Genomic DNA, 25,272 nt, shown 5'->3' on the forward strand with positions numbered 1-25,272 from the left:
GAGAGAGATCTTGTTGAAATGCCGCTGTTGGGGTTAGTTCCTTGCACGCAATTTTGCACACAAACCGTGGTTCCCTGCACACAATACGGTACAGCACTGTGTGCTGCTGAAGAAACTCCGAAAGTCTTTCTGCAAAAGCCACTAAGAGCAAAGCTTATACAGTGGTACCTTGGGTTACATACGCTTCAGGTTACAGACTCCGCTAACCCAGAAATATTACCTTGGGTTAAGAACTTTGCTTCAGTATGAGAACAGAAATCATGCAGCGGCGGCGCAGTGGCAGCGGGAGGCCCCATTAGCTAAAGTGGTGCTTCAGGTTAAGAACAGACCTCCAGAACGAATTAAGTTCTTAACCTGAGGTACCACTGTACTGAGCTATCTATGAAAACCATGCCTTCACTCCATGACCTTATTATTTGATGAAAGAGCTGGACAAATCTTATCCAGTATTGTTACATCTTCATACTTTTCTCCGAAGCAGGCGACAATTGTCTGCCACAGACAGCTGGAAGTGAGGCCATCGCAGTACACTTGCTAGGTGGGCGGAAATAACCAGCCTGCTTCTTCTGTTTTGCAGAATTCTCTGAATCTGGAGTGCATTACAACATGGTATGTTAGGACAGGTCATGTTTATGATGCTCTAGAATAAGGGATAGTTTAAGGTTTCCTTGGTGCTTGTGAAACAAGGGGGGAACAGTCAGAATATTCTATGAAAGCTGGAAGCACTGTGCTTGTACAGGCAATAATAAAGACCTATTCTCTCCTCTCCCTTACCTGAGAAGAACTTGGGATCCTTAGGAACAGTTATGCCATGTAGCAACGTGATTTGTTTTTAGAGCCAAGTTTTGAGCTTGCATAAGACCAAGGAGAGGAAAAATACTGGCTGGGATTGGGAGAGAACTTGAATTCCATGTGCATGACTGGCATATGGCCTTTGCTGAAGGTGCCTCCCAGGAACCTTTTAGGCACACACACACACACACACACACACACACACTCTTCTTAGAAACTAGGACTGGCCTGTAATGAAAAAAATGGTCATTTTGTTTTTCCTCTGGGTGACTTTGATGTGGTTGGTAATATTGAAAGGTTCACATGTTTGCAGTAGGTATGTGTGTTAAACAGGGTGTTTTCAGAAATGTAGACAATATGTCAGTGCGATAGCAGGAAAAAAGGGGAAGACTGATTTGCATCATTTCAGGGGCACATTCAATGTGGAATTTCCCACATTTCAAATCCGATGCAGGCACACATACAGACGTCTTCCAAGGATTTTGTGTGAATATATCTGTATGTGAAGGAATCTGCTGTAATAGTTTAGAATGAAATTTAATTTGTACAGTGCTGATAGACCTGCATTTGTGATCTCTCTTTCCCATTCTGGCAGAGCAGGATTTTTGGTTCTTGGTTTTGTGGCCCTTTTCTTAGTCAGAAGGCAGCCTTCCCCACTTTATAGGAACAGATTTCCGTGGTCTCTCTCTCTTTTTAATCTTAATTAAAAAAAAAAATTGTCAAGAATTTCATAATATGTCTGAATGCCTTTACATTACAAAACAAACAAACCAGTAAGAAGTATAGTACTTCTGGCATATGAACATACATCATTACTATGCAGAAGAAAATAAGTGGATAAATTGTAAATTATACTGGTGTTCAATAAAGCTATTTTCATAGCTTAGTCATATTTTGGACTTCTCATTGAATTGTCTTCGTACTTTTTGTAAACAGCTGATATGATTCTTGGTGTTAGAAACACAGTTTGTTTGTTTGTTTAGAGCATATTTCTCTGTCAATATATTATAAAGTGAGACCATATTTCTACAAATTTATTCTCCTCATACCCTGTTTTCCACATATCATAAATAAGATGTTAACTTGGCATTAGAGCTAATTCCCAGAGCTTATTAATTCAGTCACTGCACAAAGGTAGCTTCTGGGTTCTCCAAGTTTGACTATATATCATGCTTTCTGCCACAATCATATAGGGGGTTAATTCAATATGTGAAGTTTAGCAACATAAATAATGGATCCAGCACCATGTTCGTGCTGTTATATTTAAAATATTAATTTTGTAATCATTTTCCAATATTTTTATCCTGAGAGACATGACCACCACATAAGAAAGTAATGGCTCTTGTTTTCTGGAGAGGCAGCACATTTTTGAATAACCAGTTCCAGTGTTTAGACAGGGCAGGGGGTCAAAAGAAAGCAAAGCACCAATCCCATCATAGTGGGAGAATTAGAGTAACCCCACAAACCTGCATGGGGGTCTATGTTCCAGGGATCATGCCTAAAACCAGAGTTGCATATAGTCAAAACACTTTGGGTGCAATGGTGGGTGGGATTGCCAAAGTCTTTTTCCCTCAGATGCCAGCCCCCTTTTCGCCCACCTTTTAAATTATATGTATATATATTTGCCAAGCCTGTAAAGCTGAATGCACACAAGTTAAATGTATGTAAGTTGTGGGCTTACTGGACTCTTATTTTATCTGCTACGGGTGATAGATAAACTTCTCAGAATGACTGTGTATGTGTGTAAGTGCTTACTGTAGGCTGAAAGGGATGGAAAAGCAGGCAGGGCACATGCTCCATACTGTACCGTTTACTTGCTCTGTACGATTTCCCATGTGGGTTAATTAATTGAATAAAAGCCTAGAGAGTTAAATCATTTAATGTATTGCCTGTCTCGATAGCTATTGTGTGCTGCTTTCTTGTGATAAGCTATTATTGATGAGATGGCTGTTTCTTCTTAGCCTAAGCAGTTCATCTTAAAAGAAAGAAAGAAAGAAAGAAAGAAAGAAAGAAAGAAAGAAAGAAAGAAAGAAAGAAAGAAAACATGGAACCATTCCTGTTTATGCAATGACTTTGGGATGAGTTGTGGATCTGTCTATTTGATACTTGAACAAAGAAGAGTTATGCTGGTTGTTTTTAGGCAGGTGTTGTTGTTCATGCTGAGGCTGTGCCAAATTCTCCCAAGTAAATTCAGGGTGTAAAATGCCCCCTTTTCTGGGAGAGGTTTTCTTAAAAATGCATACCTTCATTTTTTTTTTGCACCTGTTACCACCTGCCATTTCCCCAGACTAGTTCCTTAACTGGATAGAGCTTCTCTCTCTCTCTCTCTCTCTCTCTCTCTCTCTCTCTCTCTCTCTCTCTCTCTCTCTCCCTCTCCCTCTCCCTCTCCCTCTCCCTCTCCCTCTCCCTCTCCCTCTCCCTCTCCCTCTCCCCCTCCCTCCCTCCCTCTCCCCTCTATGACATGATCTCACCCTCCCTCCCTCCCTCTCCCCTCTATGACATGATCTCAGTCAATCAGAGATCATTGTGTGGTGTTATTTATTAAATTTTATGCTACCCTTCACCCGAGGATCATAGGGTGGTTTACAATATAAAAACACAAAAGTTTAAAAGGCCTTAGATTGTTGAATTAGTCAAAGGCACCAGTTACTCAAAGGAGAAGAGGAATGTTTCTGCCTGGCACCAAAGGTAATGAAGGCGCCAGGTAAGCCTCCCTGAGAAGAACATTCCCCAGGTGGGGAGCCACCACAGAAAAAGCCCATTCTTGTATTGTCACCCTCCAGACTGCTTGTGGAGAAGGCACACGAAGAAGGGCCTCAGATTATGATTGCAGGGTCCGAGTTGGTTCATAAGGCATAAGGGGAGAGGTGGTCTTAATAATAATAATAATAATAATAATAATAATAATAATAATAATAATAATAATAATAATAATAATTTATTTTTACCCCGCCCATCTGGCTGGGTTCCCCCAGCCACTCTGGGCGGCTTCCAACAGAATATTAAAATACAATAGTCTATTAAACATTAAAAGCTTCCCTAAACAGGGCTGCCTTCAGATGTCTTCTAAAAGTCTGGTAGTTGTTTTTCTCTTTGACATATGGTGGGAGGGCGTTCCACAGGGCGGGTGCCACCACCGAGAAGGCTCTCTGCCTCGTTCTCTGTAACTTGGCTTCTCACAGCGAGGGAACTGCCAGAAGGCCCTCGGTACTGTCAAAACCAGCCCTTTGAGTTGGGCCCTCTTCTCGGCCTTTTGGCTAAGATGATGTGTAGTGTAGAAAGTATCTGGCAGCCAGTGCAGTTGGGCCAGAATTGGCATTATATGCTCAAACTGTCTTGCTCCAGTGAGCAACCTGGCTGCTGAATCCTTTGCTACTAGCTGATGTTATAGAACAAATTGCAGTAATTTAGCCTAGAGGTTACAAAGCATAGACAACAGAAGTTAGGATATCCCTGTCCCAGATAGGGGTGCAGCCAAACCACCAACCAGAGCTGATGGAAGGCACTCTACTACACCACGGAGGTCACCTGAGCCTCAAGCAAGAGCAAAGGATTCAGGAGTACCTGCTTCTTAAGAGGGTGTGTAATCCCATCAAGAGCAGCTAATCTCCCATCCATCTAGACTAGGGAACCACCCACTAACATCCTTATCTGGATTAATCTTGAGTTTATTGGCTCTCATCCAGTCCATTATTGAGGCAAGACTATGGTCTGGCATATCCACTGCCTCACCTGCAGATGTAAAGTAGAAGTAGAGCTGTGAGTCATCAGCGTATTGCACCGGATAACTCCACTCAGTGTTTTGATGCAGATGTTAAACAGCATGGTGGATAAAATGGTACCCTGAGGAACCCCACACTGAAAGGTCCATGGAGCCAAAGAACACTCCCCAAGCATCACCCTCTGGAAACGTCCATCCAAGTAGGACCAGAACCACCATAAAGCGGTGCCACCCACCCTTAACTCGAACATCCACTTCAGAAGGATACTGTGGTTTCTGTGTGAAAACTAGGCCTATAAATCCTGCCTGAAATGGATCTAGATACTGGTAATTTTGCCCAACTGCTTTGCCCTCACTCTGCAGTGGGAAATGTTCCCATTTCCACACCAACTGAACCATTGCCTTCTTTTTGTGCAGATGGCAACTGAATTTATTTCGTGGAAGACTTTTGCAGGCATTCCAATAGATCACACTCATTGTTTCACTAGTATTTATCACATTTTCATTTACTCTTAATTTGCAAGACTGAATTAGAGTAACATACTAAATATTACTAAATAAATGTTATTTACCCTTTGCAACCACAGCATGAACCTGATGGGTTTGCATGGACTGTAATTTTTCTCACACCTTGAGTGCAAGTGAGGAGCATGCATTCTTATTGTCAGCCAGCAACTGCCTCTATGCAGGAAATTTGAACAAGGACTTGTTGAGAGTCATTGTTTGTTTCTCTCCCTCCTCCTCTTGCTTCTCCAGAGATCCGATAAAAGATTTGGAGCCTTTTACCCGTAGTGATAAGGAATCTCATAAGTAAGAAAAACATTTGAATATGAATGAGCAGGGTTTTTCTAAGGCATTTTTTACAACCATGCTTTGTGTTTTTTAGTGTTTTACTAATGGATTTTAATATAGTTGCCTCCTCCGAGACTTTGGAATGCAGGACAGATTAAAAAATAAATCCATAGTCATCAATTTCATATCTCTTGTAATATCATCAGTTACAATGTGGCATCATAATGTCCACAATAAGTGCCTTTAATTTCTTTCTAGCTTTCCAAACACACAATTCGTGTTGATTCTTGTATTTTGTTGCCTCAGCCTTTACTTCTGTTGGTCGATTGCTAGAGGTCCTGTGTGTGTATTTGGTACAGATGCTACCATAAGACCGTTTTAAAAACAAACAAGCCACTTGTGGGAAAATTGTTATTGCTAAAACATGTTTTCATAAGCTAGTGTGTGTTTTATCAGTGAGATCCCTGCCTCCTGCTCCAGAGATTAATGGGTGTGGGTTTATCTCATGATCTGGGTAATGTAATGAAGCTACAAAATTTATGTCCTCTTCTCAGGTATCACCTGTTTTTCTTTGTGCATGTTAATTCCACTATTTTGTTGGTACAGGTAGGTGGCTGTGTTGGTCTGCACACAAAAGCTCATATCAATAACAAACTTAGTTGGTCTCTAAGGTGCTACTGGAAGGATTTTTATTTTTTTATTTTTTTGGTGTTGCTACTTCTCGTAAGTTCTCAAATGTTTTCCTGTGGACTGCTTGAAAAATGCTAGGGGTTTCTTGGTGGACCACTTGAGAAACCAAGTGTTTCCCCCTACAAATCAAAGTGCATACATTTGTAGAAGGAATCAGGGTCATAATAAGGATAGGACATTATTAGTCTATTTGATAATCTAGCCATGGGCAAAAATGGCCTCTGTCTCAACTGTCAAAAAAGGAAAGCAAGTGCATAGCTAGGTACAGATAGTCTTGACTGTTCTGCAGCTTTTTCACGGACCCTGCTGAATGGAGCTTATGCACTACAGTTCAATAACTTCTGATAGTGCATTAGATAGGGCCAGATGCCGGTTTTGCTGAGGTGGTTCAGCTGGAGCAGAAGACAGATTCTTTCAACAGTCTGGGAAATCTGCAGAAAATATTATGGAATTAAGAAAACTTTTGGGTTCGAAATGATTTGACAATCTGGTTCTCTGAAACAGCATAAATTTTGATAAGTTCAGAAGCGTCTTCAGCATTATTACATACTCGCCAATATTTTTCTGGCTTTCCATATTGAGGTCATAGCAAAGGTTGGAACATCACATCTGTTTTAGATATGCATCTTCAGCAGATGAAACCCCGAAGCTGTGCTTGACAGGTACCTCCTGACAAAGTCCTGTGGGGTTTCTTACAGATTTGACGCTGTAGTGATGAGCTGAAGTTTTTGTGCAAGCTGTCATTAAGGGAAAGCAAATAAAAGCTGTTGCGAAAAACGTTGGGGCTACACAGACGTGTTCTAAGCAGATTCACAATGCAGTGCATGTACTTGCATGCTTACAACACCCCATGCATGTGCTGTTTGGGAGTCCCTGACTAGTCAGGTTTTCCAGAGGCATGGACATGGATGTTTAACCATACGTATTTTAATTCCCACCTGCTGTGATGGCTGCAGATAATGGCACAGTCCCAATGTTTGTTTCCTGCAACAGGAGTAATATGTAGTTCTGCCATAAGCAGAGATGCAGCAGCAGAGCTGCTATTGGAACATCAGAGGGGGGCTGGTGTAGAATGTTCACCACTTTGAGGGCTGCTTAGCATGTGTTAGGAAAAACCTGTAAGGCTGTGTACCCACCTGCAAAGCACATGATGATTCATATGTGCCTGTTTTGTTGAGACAAAGAAGCAGCAAAATGGATGCAATCCTAGTTGCACATGGTGACTTATCTGCATTTTGCATACTCCTTATCCTACACAAAATATCTGAAGTGGTCCTGTGGATAAATGAGCTCCATGATGTAGTAGCTATCTCCTTTTCCCTGCAAGTGCCCCTGGTTTCATTGCTGCTGCATTGTGTTGCTCTGAAGGGAAAGCCCTTTTCAATTGGGTAATTTTGGACAGGGCCAAGAAAGTAAATGAGAGATCTATGGAGGAGCAAGGTGGTTAGTGAGAAGACTAGCCACTTTTTGCAAGCTTGTTAAAGTAGCGTCTTAAATCCCCTTAGTTGGGTAACTTGTCTCCTGCCTTTACAAGTTTTGATTATACCCTTCGGTCTTGGGGGGGGGGGAATCTGCATGCTTTATCTTTGCTTGACTGTGGTTGAAAAACTGGTGAATATAGGTATGAAATGCACGTCCACACACCACAAGGAGGCTGGTGATTAGAGATTTTAGCACAGCATTTTAACTGAGCAGAGTTTTGCTTTATTGCGGGGGGCGGCGGGGCAGGAATATCAATTCTTTACGAGGTTTTTCAGAAAATTATGACAGATGCTGTTTTTATTAGATAAATACGTGTCCTTGTGTACATATGGGGGATTTTTAAGGTTAATGAAGCGTGGATCATCACACTTATTTCTGTCTGTTTGCTTTATTGGCTGTAGGTAAGTGTCTTGAATGCCCTTCATATAGAATTGTCTCATACAAGTCAGGCTATTAGTTCATCTAGCTCAGTACTGTCTGCTCCACGGCCATGCCTCCTCAGAGTCATAGGCAAGAACTTTCTCAGCCCCTTCTGACATCCTTTTAACTGGAGACACCGGGGTTGAATCTGGGACCTTCTCCATGCAGGGCTTCGACAGGAGCATTAGTCATAGCAGCTGAAAAACCCCCCAGGCCACCTGGAAGTCCATTGGATCCATCAACCTCCAAGGGAGGACCATCCTAATAGGTGCATTTTTTGGTTCCCTCATTACATATCTTCAGGGGCTAGGCAAAAACTTTCCTGTGTAACCAGGACTTTGGCCTTTAACTATCTGTGGCCTTTAAGAAGTGGTGGTGAGATGTTTTTAATGTACTTCCCCTCTCTTGGTTTTAATGTATCTATGTGGGGTTTTTGTTTGTCTGTTTGGTGGTAAGTCACTTTGGGTTGCCCTGTACAAGATAAAGCGATCAACACATTCAGCAAGTAATAATAATAATAATAATAATAATAATAATAATAATAATGAGCCTTATCCCCAGTGCATGTGCAAGTTGTATTATCTGTGATTAATTTGTAGACACAGATGCTTTAAAAAATAACAGAAGACCATATGATCCTTTGGTATTGTGCTATGCTTGTGTTGTGCTCATTTGCACAGAATGCTAAGCTGCCCCTGGCTTAGAGTTACGAGAATGAGCCTTGGGCATTGGATATCAACCCATATCCCTTTTCAAGTGGTCCTAGGCTCCAGCTGCGGATGATGTGTGACACGCTTGCAGTGAATGAAATGCTCAGTGTCAGCAGGGGCAATTTAATGCATTTTGAAAAACTTTGTGCATAACTCAATATTTGCAGTGCCTTTCACCTGTGATGTGATTGTTGTGAGATTTCGCAGCGCTGTCATGAGATCTTGACGGAAGCCGCGGACACTTGACTTCTCCATTGTGGGGGAGGTGGGGCACACATGGAGACACCACCCCTGCCTCAGTCCACCTCATGATGTTATGGGGCACCCCAATCTCTGAGCGTGTGCGATTCCAGGGGTCTTGGCACTTCACCAGGGTTTGCATTCCCTTTGGAATGAGACACACAGCGGAGGCCATGCTGTCTTTATGATAAATGGTTTTATTTACATATAAATACAGCCTGAGTCGGGTGGAGCCGGGATTTCCAGCATTCACATCTCAAGAGGTGCTTGCTTCCTACGGAAGCGCAGCATTGGATTCAAAGGCAGCCAGGCAGCCATCTCTGTGTCTCTTTGCCCCAGCCTGCTGCAGTCAGCCTGAATGGCCTCTGCCCCATTGCTGCTTCTTTTTCTCACAATCCCTTGCCAAATGTGACTTCCCTTTCCGCTTATATCATTGCCCACTATAATCCTGGCAACCTTCCCCTCTGTCCCTGGCATGGTGCCCCCCCCATCAAGTAAATCAATAAAAATACTTAACTGACGTTCTGCCCCCAACATGAAGCCTGCCCCCCAACATAAATCCTTGCTACACCATGGTCCCTGGCAGAGTCTTCTGCCTTGTGAATGGCTTCTGTTGGTGGGTTAATTACTGGCCATTTCAGCCTTTGTTTCTGAATGGCCTATCCCCAGCCAGCTATGTTGCACCCGGCTGGCTTGTTATTCCTGAACTTATCCCCACAGTGTGGAGCACAGTTTTACTCAAACCTTGATTGATTCCAAATTTTACTAATTCCAGGAATTATGGGTGCCCCTGCACCCACAAACTCTGGGGCCCGAACACATATAGCAATAATTTTTTTAAAGCTGCCGAGCGATAAGTTCCACAGGTGAAGCATTTCCTAGGACAAAAATGCAATGGGAAAAACTTCACCAATAATATTTCCGCTTGCCCCACTTGGTAACATAGCAAGGAAAAAAGAGAGAGGTGTCAGCAGAGTGGGAGAGAAGAAACTTGGTCGCAGTAGTAAGCTGTTGAGGGAGAACTTGGGGGAAGAAGGTTTATAGGGAGAGATGACTTGAACCAAGACAGAGAAGCAGGCCTAGCAAGGGAGAGAGCAAATCTGAAAGTAGGGCTAAAGCCTAGAAAACCACATGATTTGCAGAAAGTGAGAAAGGAGAAAGTGTGGTGGAGAGAGGTGCAAAGAGCTGCTATTATTGAATGAGTCACATCCCATGTAACTGTGATTCTGACGTCTGATTCCTTACCGTTCCGCTCCTATATTTAACTTTAATGAGAAAACACAACCTTCCCCTCCTTTCATTCTTTCCAGAGCTGATGTTTTGGCTTTGTGTTATTTGGGGGAGCTCCCATATCCCACTTTATCTTCCTCCCCCTCCCCCTCCACCCCCCCTCTCACACACACACACTATACAGTAGGTTGTGTACAGGCATACATTATTTCAGATGGGAACCCATGATGGAAGTACACTCACTTCCTTTCAAGCAAATATATCACTGGGTGTAAAGGAAACGTGTCCCTCTACCCCCACCCCACCCCAATTTTGTGACAGAAGCATAATTTGTGCAATTCTGGTTGGCTGGCCTTTGTGTCAGTCACAGAGCCACTCCTGCCCTTCCTCAGAGCATGTTAAATGGATATTTAATTATTTTTCTTTCTTTTTCTATCGAGCTGTTTTATTTTACCTGTAAGCAGCTTTGAGTCCCTGATGGGAAAACGGGTGGGGTACGGACCAACCAACCAACCAACCAACCAACCAACCAACCAACCAACCATAATAAACTGGGGGGAAATGTATAAAATAATCAGGGGTTTCCACATTTTATTGTGGTCTTGTGGCTGCACATGCAGCCACACAGAGTTGTCCTCATAAAAAAGCCATCCCGTATTATTTCCCCATTTGATCCACACTTGCTAGGCAGTGTCCAATGTCCTTGTTCCATTAGCACAAGGATTAACATTTGCACAACAGAACTCCCACGTGTGCACCCCACACCCTTCCCAAATCTGCTCTGGAGGGTTGGTGAAATCCCCAGAACAGATTTGGCAGGTGGGTGTGGGGAGGTGGGGGAGCCCCATTGCACAAGAGTAGATCTTCACACTGACAGACTTAGTGCCTCTTTGGATACAAGCCACCTTTCTGTGGAAAATTGGATAAGTAGAAACAACAGGAGAATCAGAGGGGTGTGTGTAACATTTTGATGTGGTGGATGCTTTGTGAGTGCTAAGAAAAATCTGCATCTATTGGAAAGCAACAAGCCCCCAATAAACTGCACCGTGGGGGCTCCCTTGAACAAATGCTTCAGCAGGGAACCATGTATGCCCTCCTTGGAAGAAAGGACCTAGAATGCATGCACCTGCTGCTGTTTCTGTTGGTGTCTTTGTACAGCCACAGTGGCTAATCTAGAACATTCCTTGGCAGAGAATTCTGAGGTGTCCCCATTTCTTTGCTTTCTGAGAGCTTCTGGGAATTGCTGTGCGACCGGTGATTGAAGAATATATTGGGGGATCTCACGTCTGCTTTCTTTCCCTTAAAAAGTAATCCCATAGCTGGCTTTGCAATCATGGACGTACCCAGAATTTTTGTTGTGGAGGGCAGTACCTCAGTTTGCTATATCTTTTTATTGAATTTTATTGACTGGGGGGCAGCTGCAGTCACAAAGCTATCGTGTAGATTTTCTCAATTTTGAAAATTCTTATTTTCTAGGTGTGTTGTCGTGCTGTTCAACCCCAGGAAAAATAAGCAACATCATATTCTGAATAGTTCCAGGTAAGTGAAACCCAGAACCCTGAGTGGTGGTTTGTCCATTTTTTTGGAAGGAAAATGCAAGAGCCCCTTGAACAACAACAAAAAATAATCAATAATTTTATTATTTATATGCTACCCATCTGACTGGGTTGCCCCAGACACTCTGGTTGACTTCCAACAAAGTAATAAAACACAAAAAACCTCAAACATTAAAAACTTCCCTGGGCTTCAGATGTCTTTCAAAAGTCAGGTAACTGTTTATTTCCTTGACATTTGATGGAAGGGCGTTCTACAGGGTAGGCATGACTGCAGAGAAGGCCCTCTGCCTGCTTCCCTGTAACTTCACTTCTCACAGTGAGGGAAACGCCAGAAGGCCCTCAGCGCTGGATCTCAGTGTCTGGGCTGAATGCAAGGGGTGGAGAAACTTCTTAAGGTATACAGAGCCAAAGCTGTGTAGGGCTTTAAAGGGCAGCACCAGCACTTCTGGATTGGTTATAGTTTCTGAGTCCCCTTCAAAGGCAGCCCCATGCAGAGTACATTGCAGTAGTCCAAGAGGAAGATAACCAGCGCATGTGCCACTCTGGTGAGACAGTGCGCAGGCAGGTAGGGTCTTGGCCGGCGTAACAGATGGAGCTGGTAGACAGCTCCCCTGGATACAGAATTGACCTGTGCCTCCACAAACAGTTGTGAGTCCAAAATGACTGTGCCCCTGGCCCTTCAGGTGCACAGTTACCCCATTCAGGACCAGGGAGTCCCCCACACCTACCTACTCCCTATCCCCCAAAACAGTAAAGAGAAGTTTAAATGACTTCTTACCTGATGCCAATAGTTTTAAATTGTTCAAGGTTCCTCAAGGTATAGGTGTTAAGAACAGCACCAAAAAACCCGTTAACAGAATATGTTTTTACGTGTCCAGGCTATGCTGCTGTTTCTGTCATAGTGTGTTATGAAATTATCCAGGCTGTTGTTCTGGATAGAACCCCTCTTTCCTCTGGGCATGGCTCCTTATCAGATTAACGGCTCAAATAAAGTTAGTTGGCAAAGTATCCAGGAGAGAGGGAGAGAGACCATCGGCTTCACATGGATGCATAAGGAATTCTTCCATGTTTATTTTGCACACCCATACCTGCAGCCAAACCGTAATGCATGAAAAGCTTTAAAAGCCACAATTTGTTCTAGTATGTCGTATCTCTTCAGCATCTCACTGATTCAGAGCGCAACGTTTGGAATTACTTAACACTGTTAAGCTCACCTGGCAAAGATTGTCTTGGCTATGTTTTCATTCACACAAACCCACTTACATGTTTATGTGGGAGTTGAAAATTCATCAACTCTTCACCCAGTGTCAGTACTGTTTCACAATAAGCTCTCCTCTCTTTACACAGAAAAACTATTACAGCCCTTGCTTTTTCTCCTGATGGAAAATACCTGGTTACTGGAGAGGTAAGTGATGGCAACTGACGGCCTGAATGCTCATATAGGAAGCTGATAGGCCTCATGGTCCAGAGATACAAATGCCTCCTTCTCACAACTATCCCAACAGACTAAAAAGGCTGGATTTGAGTGAGGCATTTTCCTGTCCTCCCAGAATGAAGAAGAGGGCCCTGGCTCCATTAAAGAGTTGCCTGATGGGAGTGTGGGTTGCGTTGGGAATAGCTAGTATGGATGGGTGCTTTCTAAATCTTTCAGAACAGGGAAGATTTGCATTTTGAGAGCAAACTGCTTCTCTCCCAGTAAATGCTGGAAGATTCTAGAGTTGGAGGAGCTGTGTGAGCATCCACAATGTGTGGCTGGGATCTGGGAAGAGCCATTGTTTAGTGGCAGATCATATTTTTCACCTATAGGAGGTTCTGTCTTACAGAATAAGATTATAGGATCTTAGATGGAAACCCTGGAAAAGACCTCTCGGATGCTGGAGATCTACTGTTCCCTAGAATCGTATTTTGACCCAGATGTCCTGTTAATTTGACTCAGTATAAGGCGGCTCCTTATCTTATTAGGAAAATATGTCCATGTGTTAAGATAAAAAAGGGATAAGTATCCTCCTCTCTCCCAAGAGTGGGGAATAGGAGGGGTGTTTCACATTGAGAATGTATGATTATCTGATTAAAAGATCCATAAGGGAACTCTTAATTTGCCAGCGTGTTACGATTTGGCCAAAGCATTTAAAGAGGAAACCCGCATGAGCTCAGTTGCTTATCTGGTCTCAGTAGGTTTGCTTTTAAAACTATTTTCTAGGGAGTGAGGATCAGATGTTTGGACAAATGAAAGCACAGATTGGATTTGCAGGGTGGGAGTTAGCTGAGGGCCCTAAACATGCCTCTCCCCACCCCTTATTCGTTCAAGGGAGAAAGTAGAGGAAGTCGACCAAAGGTCCCTGTTGCTGCTTTCCTCCTTGGATTTCACCCCTCAGGATACAAAGAGAACAACGTTAACAGTCTTACTTAATTTTTTTAAGAGAGGAAAGGAAAGCACATTTGGAAGGAAGCCTTGAGAATAGTGACAAAGATCCTGGTGCCTGTGGCTTTGGCTGGGTTTAGTTGCTGGCAGAAAGTTTTTCCCTTTGAGAGATGCATAAAAGGAGGACAAAGATGACTGCATTCAGTTTCTAATGCAGACCAGATACACAATGCTCATACTGTAAGTGTAATGAAGCCTGAATTGATGAATGCTGGAAGCCCACAAAAATGTTGACTGTCCTCTTCTTGTCCATGTTGGACGGCTGCCAGAGATGTCTTCTGAGGCAGATTCCCATTGAGCCCTGCACACAAACATTTCTTTTTTTTTATTACCCCAGATGCCTTGGACTTTAAATATCAAATTTAAGAGATGATTACCTCCCCACACTGCAAAAAGACGAGTAATAATTAATGAAACAATTAGTGAAATGTCCTTTCTCCCTCTTCTTCTACTGAACCTCTCCGGAGCAGGAACCATCTCTACCAACTTTCTCCATTGATGTTCATAATGTTAGAAACCTCCTTTGTAATAATAACTACAGGTGGAAAACAGTGCTTCAGTAATACAAAAGTTCTGTCAGAGCAAGCATTTCTGCTCGTCAAATGGAACAATCTCAGCCCTCCCCCCCCCAATGCACTGTTCTGTTGGTGGTAGTCTGGCCTGTCTGCACCTGTACGTGAAAATAAAATCTGAGACATGAGAGATATTTCCTACATCTGGTGGGAAGAACGTGTGTGTGTGTGTGTGTGTGTGTGTGTGGAAATCTCAGCTTTATTTTACTATATATAAATATTTATAAACCACAATTTCCTAAAAATGCAAGAAGGTGGTCTACCCCATGCAAAAATTACAACAATAAATCATCAACAAAACACCAATAAAAACATCCATTAATACTAGTGGCTAAAGGGAAATTCACATTTCAAAGGCCTGTCTAAATTACACTGTTTTTTGGTGATGTCTAAAAGAAGGCAGGGATAATTCGTGCCAGAGCTCTGCTGGCAGGAAGTTTCACAGGCCAGGGCCTGCCACACTGAAGAATCGGTCCCATGTAAATTATGACCGAACCTCAGGGTCATGGGGAACCACAGTAAGTGCCCCATCAAAGAATTTCAATGATCAAGATGGAGCATAAGATATCAGGTTGTCCTTAAGGTACTTGGGCCCCAAGTTGTTTAGAACACAAGAACCTTGAAGCTGACCCAGTAGCAACTGGCCAACAGTGCAGCTCTCTTGGCAGAGCAATGACGTGTTGCCAGTATGCGTGAAGATAGCTTGAAATGTGATAGGCAAGTTGTTATTTAATGGAGAAGCTAGGCCATTGTGCCAGGTACATGTTTGCTTGGTTTTTTAATATATGTATATATAAAGATACAGGCATTTTATTCTTCAACTGCTCTCTGCACCTGAGACTTCCCCTTACCTGCACATTACAGTATAAAGAGGCTCAGTTAACCCTGGCTAGAAAAAGGCTCCTCTTTGGTTGCCATGGTGATGTCACCTAGAAGGCCACCTTTTTGCAGGCTTTTGTGAAATCACGAGGAAGCTGTTGAGTAGGAGTTGCCTGTCGGGCTTGTACTTCTCTATATTTCACTTTAAAATAAAGTGCTTCATTTTGGTCGCAGTACTAGAGAAAGGTGTTAATGGAACAAAAGAAGGGTTCTTTTAAAAAACAACAACAGCAAAGCCCATTCCTGTTCATCATTCATTCTTAACCAAAATAATATGGTCACTTATGGGGCTAATTTAACTATGTTCTTCATATTATTTCTTAGTTTTCTTTACAGACTGCTGCAGTTAGCATAAATTTCTCCCTCATTTGGGAGTTTTCAGGAGTGTCCACTCTCCTAAAGGGTTGTGAAAGAATAAAAGTCTCTATATCTTCTTATCTATATTCTTGCTAACAGTCTCAAATAACTCAAAAAGGTTAGTGTTACAGGATTTAACCTTGCAGAAGCTATGCTGACTCTTCTTCTATATGCTTGGGAATTATACTCTTAATAATACTTTCTACTAGTTTTCCCAGAACAGACGTTAAGCTAACCACACTGTAATTTCAAGGATCCCCTCTGTATTCCTTCATAAGAACTGGTGTTTTTAGCGCTGCAAATCATCATTTATAGAGTAAAATAAATAAATTATATTTTTAGCTGACGATTTCTGCAGAAATGCACATTTGACTTGTCATGCACACTGCAAAGTGTATTTAATTTATATGTAGGTGGATGCATTGCCACTGGCTTTAAGGTTTGTATTAAGTGCCTCTGTTCATTGCCATTGTTGTTTCTCGTTTCCAGAGTGGGCACATGCCTGCTGTTCGAGTATGGGATGTTGCTGAACGGACCCAGGTGGCCGAACTTCATGAACATAAATATGGTGTGGCGTGTGTGGCGTTCTCCCCGAGTTCCAAGTACATTGTGTCTGTGGGTTACCAACATGACATGATAGTCAATGTATGGTCATGGAAGGTAAAACTATAAGAAGATTCTTTTTAGTATTCACATTAGCAGAAGTGGAATCTGTGGGTAGTGGTGGTGGTGGGGTTTAAATTAACTTTTGGAATAAGCATACTAAAATCTCGTAGCAGCCTCATTGGAAAGAAAATGGCCCACCTATCTTCACTACTTCCTCTCCTTTTTATCTAATGTGTACACAATGGAATATCACAGCAGGCAATTCTTCCTATCCATACTTAAAACTGGAACATAGATGGACCAGTGATCTGGCTTATACCAAGTCACAGAATAGTTCCATCTGACTAGCTGCAGCTCCCCAGGGTTTCAGACTGGGACATTCTCAGCTCTATTTGGGAATATCAAGGATTGAATTTAGGACTGTCTTCACACAAAGCAGATGCTTTATCATTGAGCCTGGGTACTTCTTTCATACGATGAAAGAGCATGTTTACTATGTTTTAGATAACTATTTTATTTCCTTTGTTTGCAAATAGTTTTATTGAATTTTGTACACACACACACACACACACACACACACACACACACACACACACCGGCAAACAAGAACCAGTGCATTAATATCTTTGTCAGATACCTATTTTATTTTTCAAAAGGTGATACTCATTCTGGGTTCTTTGGTAGCAAAGTGGTGTGTGTGTCCTCCCAAGGTCTTTAATTTTTTTTTTGCTCCCTGTGATATCCAGAAACGCTTTTTTACAATTGTTATTGCTGATAGCAAAAGTTGCTTCTCCAGGGAGAGAGAATCCTTTGATCGGATGAACAAATAAACTGGCATTTTTTGTTTAAACAAGAGTGTACTTTATTTCCTGCAAAAGTTGATATGTATTCAGCTTTCTTGTTTACATGTGGGAATTCATGCATAAGATGTTTAACACAAGGAAGACGAGAATGCCTTTTTTGTGCCAAGCTAATACAAACTAGACTGTTTGAGAGGCGAGGGGCAATAACCTGCTTATTTAGTTTTTATGTGTATAGCCTGCTGTTCAGCATGTTATGTTAGCCATGTTCAAGGATTTGACTTTGGGCTATTTTGCCATGTAAGATGTTTCACTATGTCTTACCTATCCACGTTAATCCACTTGTTTCAAAACATTTTATTCTGATAGGTCAGATTTAGTCATAAGCAAATCCCGCCCCCCGCCATGAATTTTGATAACCAGGCATGTGAATACATCTCCTGGTTATATCTATTTAAGGTCCTAATCAGATTTTTTTTTGCCTGGGCTAGTGAGAGTTTATGTTTGTGTGTGGTGATGAACTAGGCAAAACCCTTCCCTTGGTAACTTAGTTACCTGCAGATGCTCAATGAAGATATCAAATCAAGTGGGAGTCTAATGCGCACATTTCTTCCCCTTCCAGAAAAGGGGAGATTGAGAATGCTGTCAGCTTTATCATCTTGAAATTGGTTTCTGTAAAATCCTTCTATCTACGTTTATCATGGTATGAAGGAAAGTGTGCCCAGATAGAGTACATACTGAGCTTAAAACACATATTACTACAGTTTTATTATGTGAAAGCTGAAGTAGCAGTGTTATAAGCAAGGCTTGGAGCCAACCAAAGATGCTATAAATTTTATGTCTTAGAATCATAGAACCATAGAGGCTTTGTCAGTTACTAGATGTTGCAGCGACCTGGACATTTTCTATCGTGTGTGTCTGGAAGATACTATTTGTTATATTTGTGTTAAAATACACACCTGGGTATTTTTAAATGTAGCCATGTGCAGCAGTATCTTAGAATGGTGGTGTCCCTTAGTCTAAATGTATGGTATCCCAAGGTAGGGATGAGTATGTACTGATGATTCAGGCTACAGAACTCTTGCTGTTTAAATGTGTCATTTTATGCTTAGGGATGAGGTGGGGGTGGAAGGGCATGCCTGCCTGCATACCTTATAGACACATAAATGTGCATATTAGGGATGTAGCCAACTAAGTCATACTCATGTGTAGAACCACTGAAATCAATGGATTTTTCTTAGTCGTCTCTGTTGATTTCAGTGGGTTTACTTTTGATTATAATTCAGTCAGATGCAGCCCTATGTGTCCAAAGGGGAACTCTGCAACAAAAAGGAGGTCCCTAGTTGCTTGTGGGCTCTTTGCTGGCAGTACACTGAGCACATGAAAGGGGAAAGGGAAGATGGTTGTTTCTGCCCTTCTGTCTTCGCACCCCATTTCTGCAAGTGAAGTACAAATCTGTGATTTGTCACTCATGACTTACATTTGCAAGTGGATCCTCTTTGGTCAGCAAGAGATTTGATTTGCTTGAACATTTTCTTTCCAGAAAAACATTGTTGTAGCAGCCAATAAGGTCTCAAGCAAAGTGACAGCAGTGTCATTCTCTGAGGATTGCAGCTACTTTGTCACAGCTGGAAACCGGCACATCAAATTTTGGTACCTGGATGACAGCAAAACCTCAAAGGTGAGAGGCACAAATGAGAAACTGCATATATGGGGATAATGGGAAGGAACTGTTGAGACAGGGAGAGAGGATGCATTTTCTACAGAAGGTTTTGCTTTTCTTGGCTGATGGCTTGCCATGCCCTAAACAATTTTGGAAATACAGATAATCTGTTCATTTTATTGATGATATTGGCTATAATATTCACTGAGTACATCTGAGAAGTTCTCTTCAGAACATTTTTAATTATTTCTTTTTTATGAGAAGCAACATAGTAGATTTACAAAAGCAGCGTTCAGCTATTTTGTAAATATGTTCATTTTAAAAACAGAGGCTATCTTCATACTTTCAATTTTCTCAATAAAACATGTTGTTCAACATTTTCCCACATTTTATTACACCAGTTCATAACCAGTGGGACCCTCTTCTCTATAAATTGATAGTCAATCTGCCTTCCTTCTCTCACTCTTACTATGTTTTTGTTAGTTTTATCATTTGGACAGCGTCCCATATTCTCAAAATTCAGTCTTGTAATGTTGGGGTGTTGATTTCCTCCTGACTTGGAACTGATTGCCACATAGGCTGCTATCAGAAAGTGTGTTATCATTGTCCTGTCTTCTAGCAAAACATGATTTTAGAATATATCCCAATAATACAACTGGTGGATTGTTTTGTAGCACATGCCCTGTTCGAAGCATTTATGCTCACCAACGTACAGCAATCTTCTAACATATTTTTCTCTTTTGTACCAGGTGAATGCTACAGTTCCCTTGCTCGGACGTTCCGGTTTGCTTGGGGAACTAAGGAACAACTTCTTCACAGATGTGGCATGCGGCAGGGGCAAAAAAGCAGACAGCACTTTCTGTATCACTTCCTCAGGTCTCCTGTGTGAATTCAACGAGAAGAGGCTGCTGGACAAGTGGGTGGAGCTGAGAGTAAGTTCAGAACCTGGAACTCTTGGTTGATGATGATGGGAATGCACTAAGCCCACAAGCTGTTGTCCTGGGAACTGGGGCATGCTTGGTCTGAAGGCATGCTATGCAGCAACCTTGATGAAGTTAACCAGGTCTAGGTTAGGCCTGGAAGGAGTCTGCCTGGGAGCCTTATATATGGAAGAAAGGATGTTTTTATTATGTTTCTAGATATGTTATAGCCACCCAGAATGGCTGGAGAAACCCAGCCAGATGGACGGGATACAAATAATAAAATTATTATTATTAGTAGTAGTAGTATGTAAAACAAACAAACAAACCCTGCAAATGACCAATGGGGTCCAAAATGACACTTGCCCTATTTGCATGGAAAGGGGATAGGTGCAGCTGAAAGGGGTATGTGGGCATGGGTGCGGAAACTCCCTATCTCCTTGCCTCCCATACTACTGCAGCCCACCTTTCCCAGATTTCTCCTACCTGGGCTCAGATAGGAGTGAGCCTAGCTGGGAGAAAAAAACACACTTGGGGGAAAGCAAGTACTTAGGGGAGGGTTCAGTGTCTCTTCTCCATGCACCTGCCCTTTGGCCCTTCTACAGTTTTTAGGGATTTATTGTACCTCTACCTTCTATGCTACAAACAAATAGGGCACCACCAGGATTTCAAGTTTGTTGTCAGAGGGTTCATTTACACCTCCCAGTAAAGTGCACTTTTTATCGCTCCATTTTGAAAGTCGTCTGTAGTTTGGGACTGAGATATATTCATGAAGTGTTTGGATATATCTATATATTTAGCATTTGGACAATTGTTTTCTGCAGAGAGCCACACAAAAGCCTCTGTCACCCAGGCATGGTGGTGTCCTAAAATAAGACCCCAACTGTGCCGTCTGGGGAGACTCTGTGAATATTGCATGAGAATTGTCTTGAACAGCATTTTTAGCAGCTCATTACTGCATTTCCTTCTCTAGCAAAAGCTACACATTTAAGGACTTTAAGTAAAAGTGATTTTAGAATATTTATTCCATGCAGCCTCACATTAGTGCTACAGTTCAGATGGGTAGCTGAATCTGATAAATGCTGATTTGCAGAAGCCCTATTAGTTGTGACTTATCTGCATTACAAACTGAATTAGAATAACAGAATCATAGAATTGTATGGTTGTAATTGTGCAAGATGCCTTTTCTGCCTACAAAGAGGTAATAACTAGATCTGTGATGAATAGACACCTAGTGTAGCGTTGTCGCTGAACCGCACTGAAAACTTGCTCTCCATTGTAATTTGGTAAAACACAAAGGTTTGCATGTGTGTGTGATTACTTTTTTTAAACAGGAGCCTCACTCTCCAAGTTGAATGTCTCTCTTTCTCTCTCCTCCTTTCCTTCCTTTCTGCACTGAAATCACCTTTTCTCTTTTACTTAGAACACAGACAGCTTCACAGTAAGTCAGAATGGCATCGTTGCCTCCAGCACCCCACTTCCACACCATGCCTCCCATTTGTTGTCATATTTTGCGATGGTGCAAATCATAATAGCGGGGGGAATATTTAGTGGGATAGGACAAAGTCTAAGACAGAAAGTGTGTTTTGGCAGGGTTCGTTTCCTCTCCTGATGCAGGGGAATATTGCCCCAGTATGGTGCATAAATAATTGTTGTGTGACTTGCAGGAGGGAAAGGAACTGCTAGGAAAGGATATTCGCTTTCAAGAACCTTTCTTTTCATTTTGTGGCTTCATCTCATATTACTCACTTTCTTCAATTTCTTCCCTCTTTGTCCCCACCACCCTGATTTCCTTCTACCTTGTCATGCTTTTAATGTGGTGCTTTTTTAAGGAATGTGCTGCTCATGTGGGTGTCTTGTGTCCTCAGACCACTGTGGCAAACTGCATCTCTGTGAACCATGATTACATCTTCTGTGGCTGTGCGGATGGCACGGTGCGGATTTTTAACCCTTTGAACCTTCACTTTGTGACTACGCTCCCCAAGCCGCACTTCCTGGGGACGGATATTGCCAGCGTCACGGAAGCCAGGTAGGAAAAGGGAGAGGCCCATGAGCCTCTTTTGACATAACAAAATCTGTGATCTTGTACGATGTCTCAAAGTCATGGCAAGAGCGCCAGCTTGGTGTTTCAGCTTTTCAGTTTGTAATGAAAGTGAAGGTGGGCCCATAGCTCAGCAGTAGGACACATGCATTACATGCAGAAGGATCCAGGTTTGATATGTGGCATCTGCAGAGTTCCCTGCTTTAGAAAGGTGCTGCTCAAGTGCATTCATAGTCCTGGGATAGGCAGGCAAATAGTCTGACCAGGTACAAGGTAGTTTTGTGCATTAATATGACTAAGAAGCTGTACATGTTTCCTGTGACCTACAAATTTGACTTCTCCCATCTTCCTTCTAAAGCAGTTCCTTCTGTGCCTTTACACCCAAATCTTGTTTTGTAGTATTCTCTCCCTTCCTCCTCCCCAGTCTCAATCTGCCATCGTCCTAGTAGGCTTTGGGGAGTTTAAGTAGGCAGAATGCGCTTGTCTTGGACTCTTTATCATTGGATATTTGGAGCTATGCATTGGTATGCACACACAACAAAGCATTCTTTTGTTGCCCTTCCAAGTATTTTAATTAAATATGCATTTCTCTAGAAAACAAACTCGATGCAAAGAAGCATTCCTTGTTCAGCCTCTCCATGCCTGTGTGCAGCATCTTTTAATATCTTGCTAGCTGGAATTGCTAGACCATTAGCATGTTGCTGCCCTGTTAGCCGGAGGGTCCCCTGATTGTCTGCATTTTGCAGAAGAGATTCAAGCACATACCAGGAAATCTGGGTTTGCACAATTCAAGTGAATTAAAGTGTTCTGCCGCCCTAGCACAACAAATCCAAACTAAAAAAAACCCTGACTTTTTGCAGTTAGGGGACTAATAGTGAAATGCATTGAAAAGTGTAGGATGAATGAATTATTAACAGGGGAATGTGTAAACATCCCACAAGGAAATTGGGATGAATTCAGGATGACTGTTGATTTGTAGTAAAACGAATGAGAACAAATTCTCAATGAAGACCAGATACGATCTAACATCTGTGTAAGCTCTGGGCAAGCAAATCAGGTTGAGTGCTCAATAACTGGTTCTCTAGAATAGACCAGAAAGACAGAAAAAAATACAAATGCGCAAGGCAAGTGCCTTTTCAACGCACTGGCTCTTGGGTCTGAAAAGACCAACTACTCTGCAGATTAAAAAGTGATACGCCCTGTCCAGCTGCAGCCGAGAAAGCCATGACTGTGCACACTCCCATCTCTTGGCCACAATAATAGTTCACGTGTTTGGATTGCAGTTTTGCCTTGCTGAGCCAAACTTCTGCTCAGAATGCAGCCTTGAGCAGCTAATGAGAGCTGCATCCTAAAACTGCAATGATTTGAAATGGGAAGCTGGGCATCAGACGCGGAGTCTGTTTTTTCTGTTTCTGAAAGCCTCGTGTTGTTGGAGCATTTGGCCAGCGATACACTGTGGTGGCTCTTTTTTCCTCCAGAAGCAATTTCTGCCAGTCCCATGCCTATAATTTCTTTCTGAGCAGCCAAAATTACGTGGCTCCTAAAAGTATGGAGCTTGAGAGCTGATCACAAACATAGCTGCATGCATATTTTTTTTTCATTTGAAAGGAAGCTGAAAGCCACAGACATCATTAAAACCATTTCATGCAATAGGTTCTTTGTGGGATGCTTGTCTTGAGCCCTTCTGACAGCCCACGCTTCATTAATTACTTGGCTTTCAGTACAATCTCTGTTACATTCTTTGGTCTGCTAGTTCTCAAAATCTGACCCTTTCAGTTGCCCTAGTGCCGTTTATTTATTTATTTTTAAACCAACATATTATTTATTTGATATTCTTTGCATTTCAGTTGCTGTTCTAGATGTGTGAATGCTACTATAAGGGTCTGTTGCTGCTCTATCCCCACCCCCTAGGAAAATGTACATGCAGCAGTTTCTTCAAAATCTGATGAGATTCTGAGATAGGGACCATACAACCAAGCAATCAGTGTAGATTGGTAACTTATTTAGAGCTTGAAGGTTTCTACCCCTCAGTTTTCGTGGTCTGCTATTTTTCCTGTTTTTCCACTCAACCTGCTTGCATATAGGGGCATCACCATAAGGTGACACTTTTTACAGGGTAACTTAAGCCAAGTCCCTGCCCTGAGGAACTTACAAACTAAATGTTGCTAATGGAGTGTTGGTAGAGGGAGGAGAAAAAGGGAAGAGGCAAGAGTCATAGGAGAATATATTCAAATGTGGACACCTTGTAAGCAGCCATGTCCATGGAGTAAGAATGGTGGTGGCAGATTCCAGATGATTAGCTGGAGAGGTTTCTGTGACTTAGAAAGAGAAGGTTCTGGGTTTTTTTAAAGGGTGTTTGATGTGTCACAAATGACTGATGTAGGAGACTTTTCGGGCTGGGTAAATGCCGAAATTGAATTCTAGCCTGACAGTCTAGAAACAAGGACTGATGTAGGTATGTGTGGGCTAGTAAACATTTTCGTACCCTAATACCTTCCCTAGATTTATTTGTAAGCACTCTGTTTCTTGCTCACTTGTGTGCACATGTACATGTGTACACACACACATATACAAGCAAACAAACAAAAACGGGAGGGGGTGCCCCCTTCACACTGCTTCATTTTCTACAATGGAAAACCTCTGAAAAGTTTTTTTTATTTTTCAAGTTAAAGGAATATTTTTAAGATAAAGTTTTCCCATCAGCCTGTGCAGTTTGAGATGGAAGACAATCCATAGCATTAGGAGAGTGAGAATGCCTATGTATACTGTAAGCATATGTAACACTCAAATCCAAGATGCATTTCTGCACCTGGAGGGGTAGAGCTGTTTTCATGAGAGGGCCTCACAGAACCGTTTTTTTTTGTTTGTTTTTTGCTTGTGAATTGCTGCTTGCCTTCTTCTGGTTTGGAGGCACAAGAAGCAGGCACTGTGCATCAACTTTTCCTTTGACTGGGTTCCTTCCTTGTGGCTCATGTTTTTTTGTCTCCCCTAATGGGTTTTGATTACGTGTGATTTTGGCTTTAGGCACAGTCCCTGGAACATAACCCCCATGTAAGTTGCAGGCTTACTGAATCCGCTCTGCCACAAGTGCAATATCTACCCTTAGACCAGACAATCTCTCTCAGTTGCCCACTCCATTTGAAATATGATTACAATCCTGACCTGGGTTACAGGGGTCTTAATAACATTTAAAACAAGATAATTGTGCGTGAAGCATTTCGGAATACTGGAAAGAATTCTATAAATGGGCAAGGTAATTATATCATAAAGTGTAACTATATGAATGTAGAATTAACTAGGTCAGCCTTTCCCCACCTGGATCCGTCCTGGCTATGCTGGCTGGGGCTGATGGGACTTGTAATCCCAAAACCCATGGAGC

The 25,272-nt window shown here is 42.2% G+C and overlaps 1 protein-coding gene across 5 annotated transcripts in view; it reads left to right on the top strand.

Annotated features, from left to right (window-relative positions):
• MAPKBP1 (mitogen-activated protein kinase binding protein 1) overlaps nt 1–25,272 on the top strand; it is a 122,536-nt gene that overhangs the window by 61,468 nt on the left and 35,796 nt on the right. For 4 of the 5 annotated variants that reach the window (XM_081931585.1, XM_081931588.1, XM_081931587.1 and 1 more), the window contains exons 4-10: nt 11,554–11,616; nt 12,981–13,038; nt 16,353–16,523; nt 18,813–18,950; nt 19,682–19,864; nt 21,276–21,293; nt 21,721–21,881. In XM_081931585.1, the coding sequence (XP_081787711.1) occupies nt 11,554–11,616; nt 12,981–13,038; nt 16,353–16,523; nt 18,813–18,950; nt 19,682–19,864; nt 21,276–21,293; nt 21,721–21,881 (792 nt within the window). The remainder of the gene's footprint in view (nt 1–11,553; nt 11,617–12,980; nt 13,039–16,352; nt 16,524–18,812; nt 18,951–19,681; nt 19,865–21,275; nt 21,294–21,720; nt 21,882–25,272) is intronic. The other variant, XM_081931586.1, reaches the window with a different exon arrangement.

Source organism: Podarcis melisellensis, assembly GCF_964234715.1.
Source record: "Podarcis melisellensis genome assembly, chromosome: 1".
NCBI classification, from domain to species: domain Eukaryota; kingdom Metazoa; phylum Chordata; class Lepidosauria; order Squamata; family Lacertidae; genus Podarcis; species Podarcis melisellensis.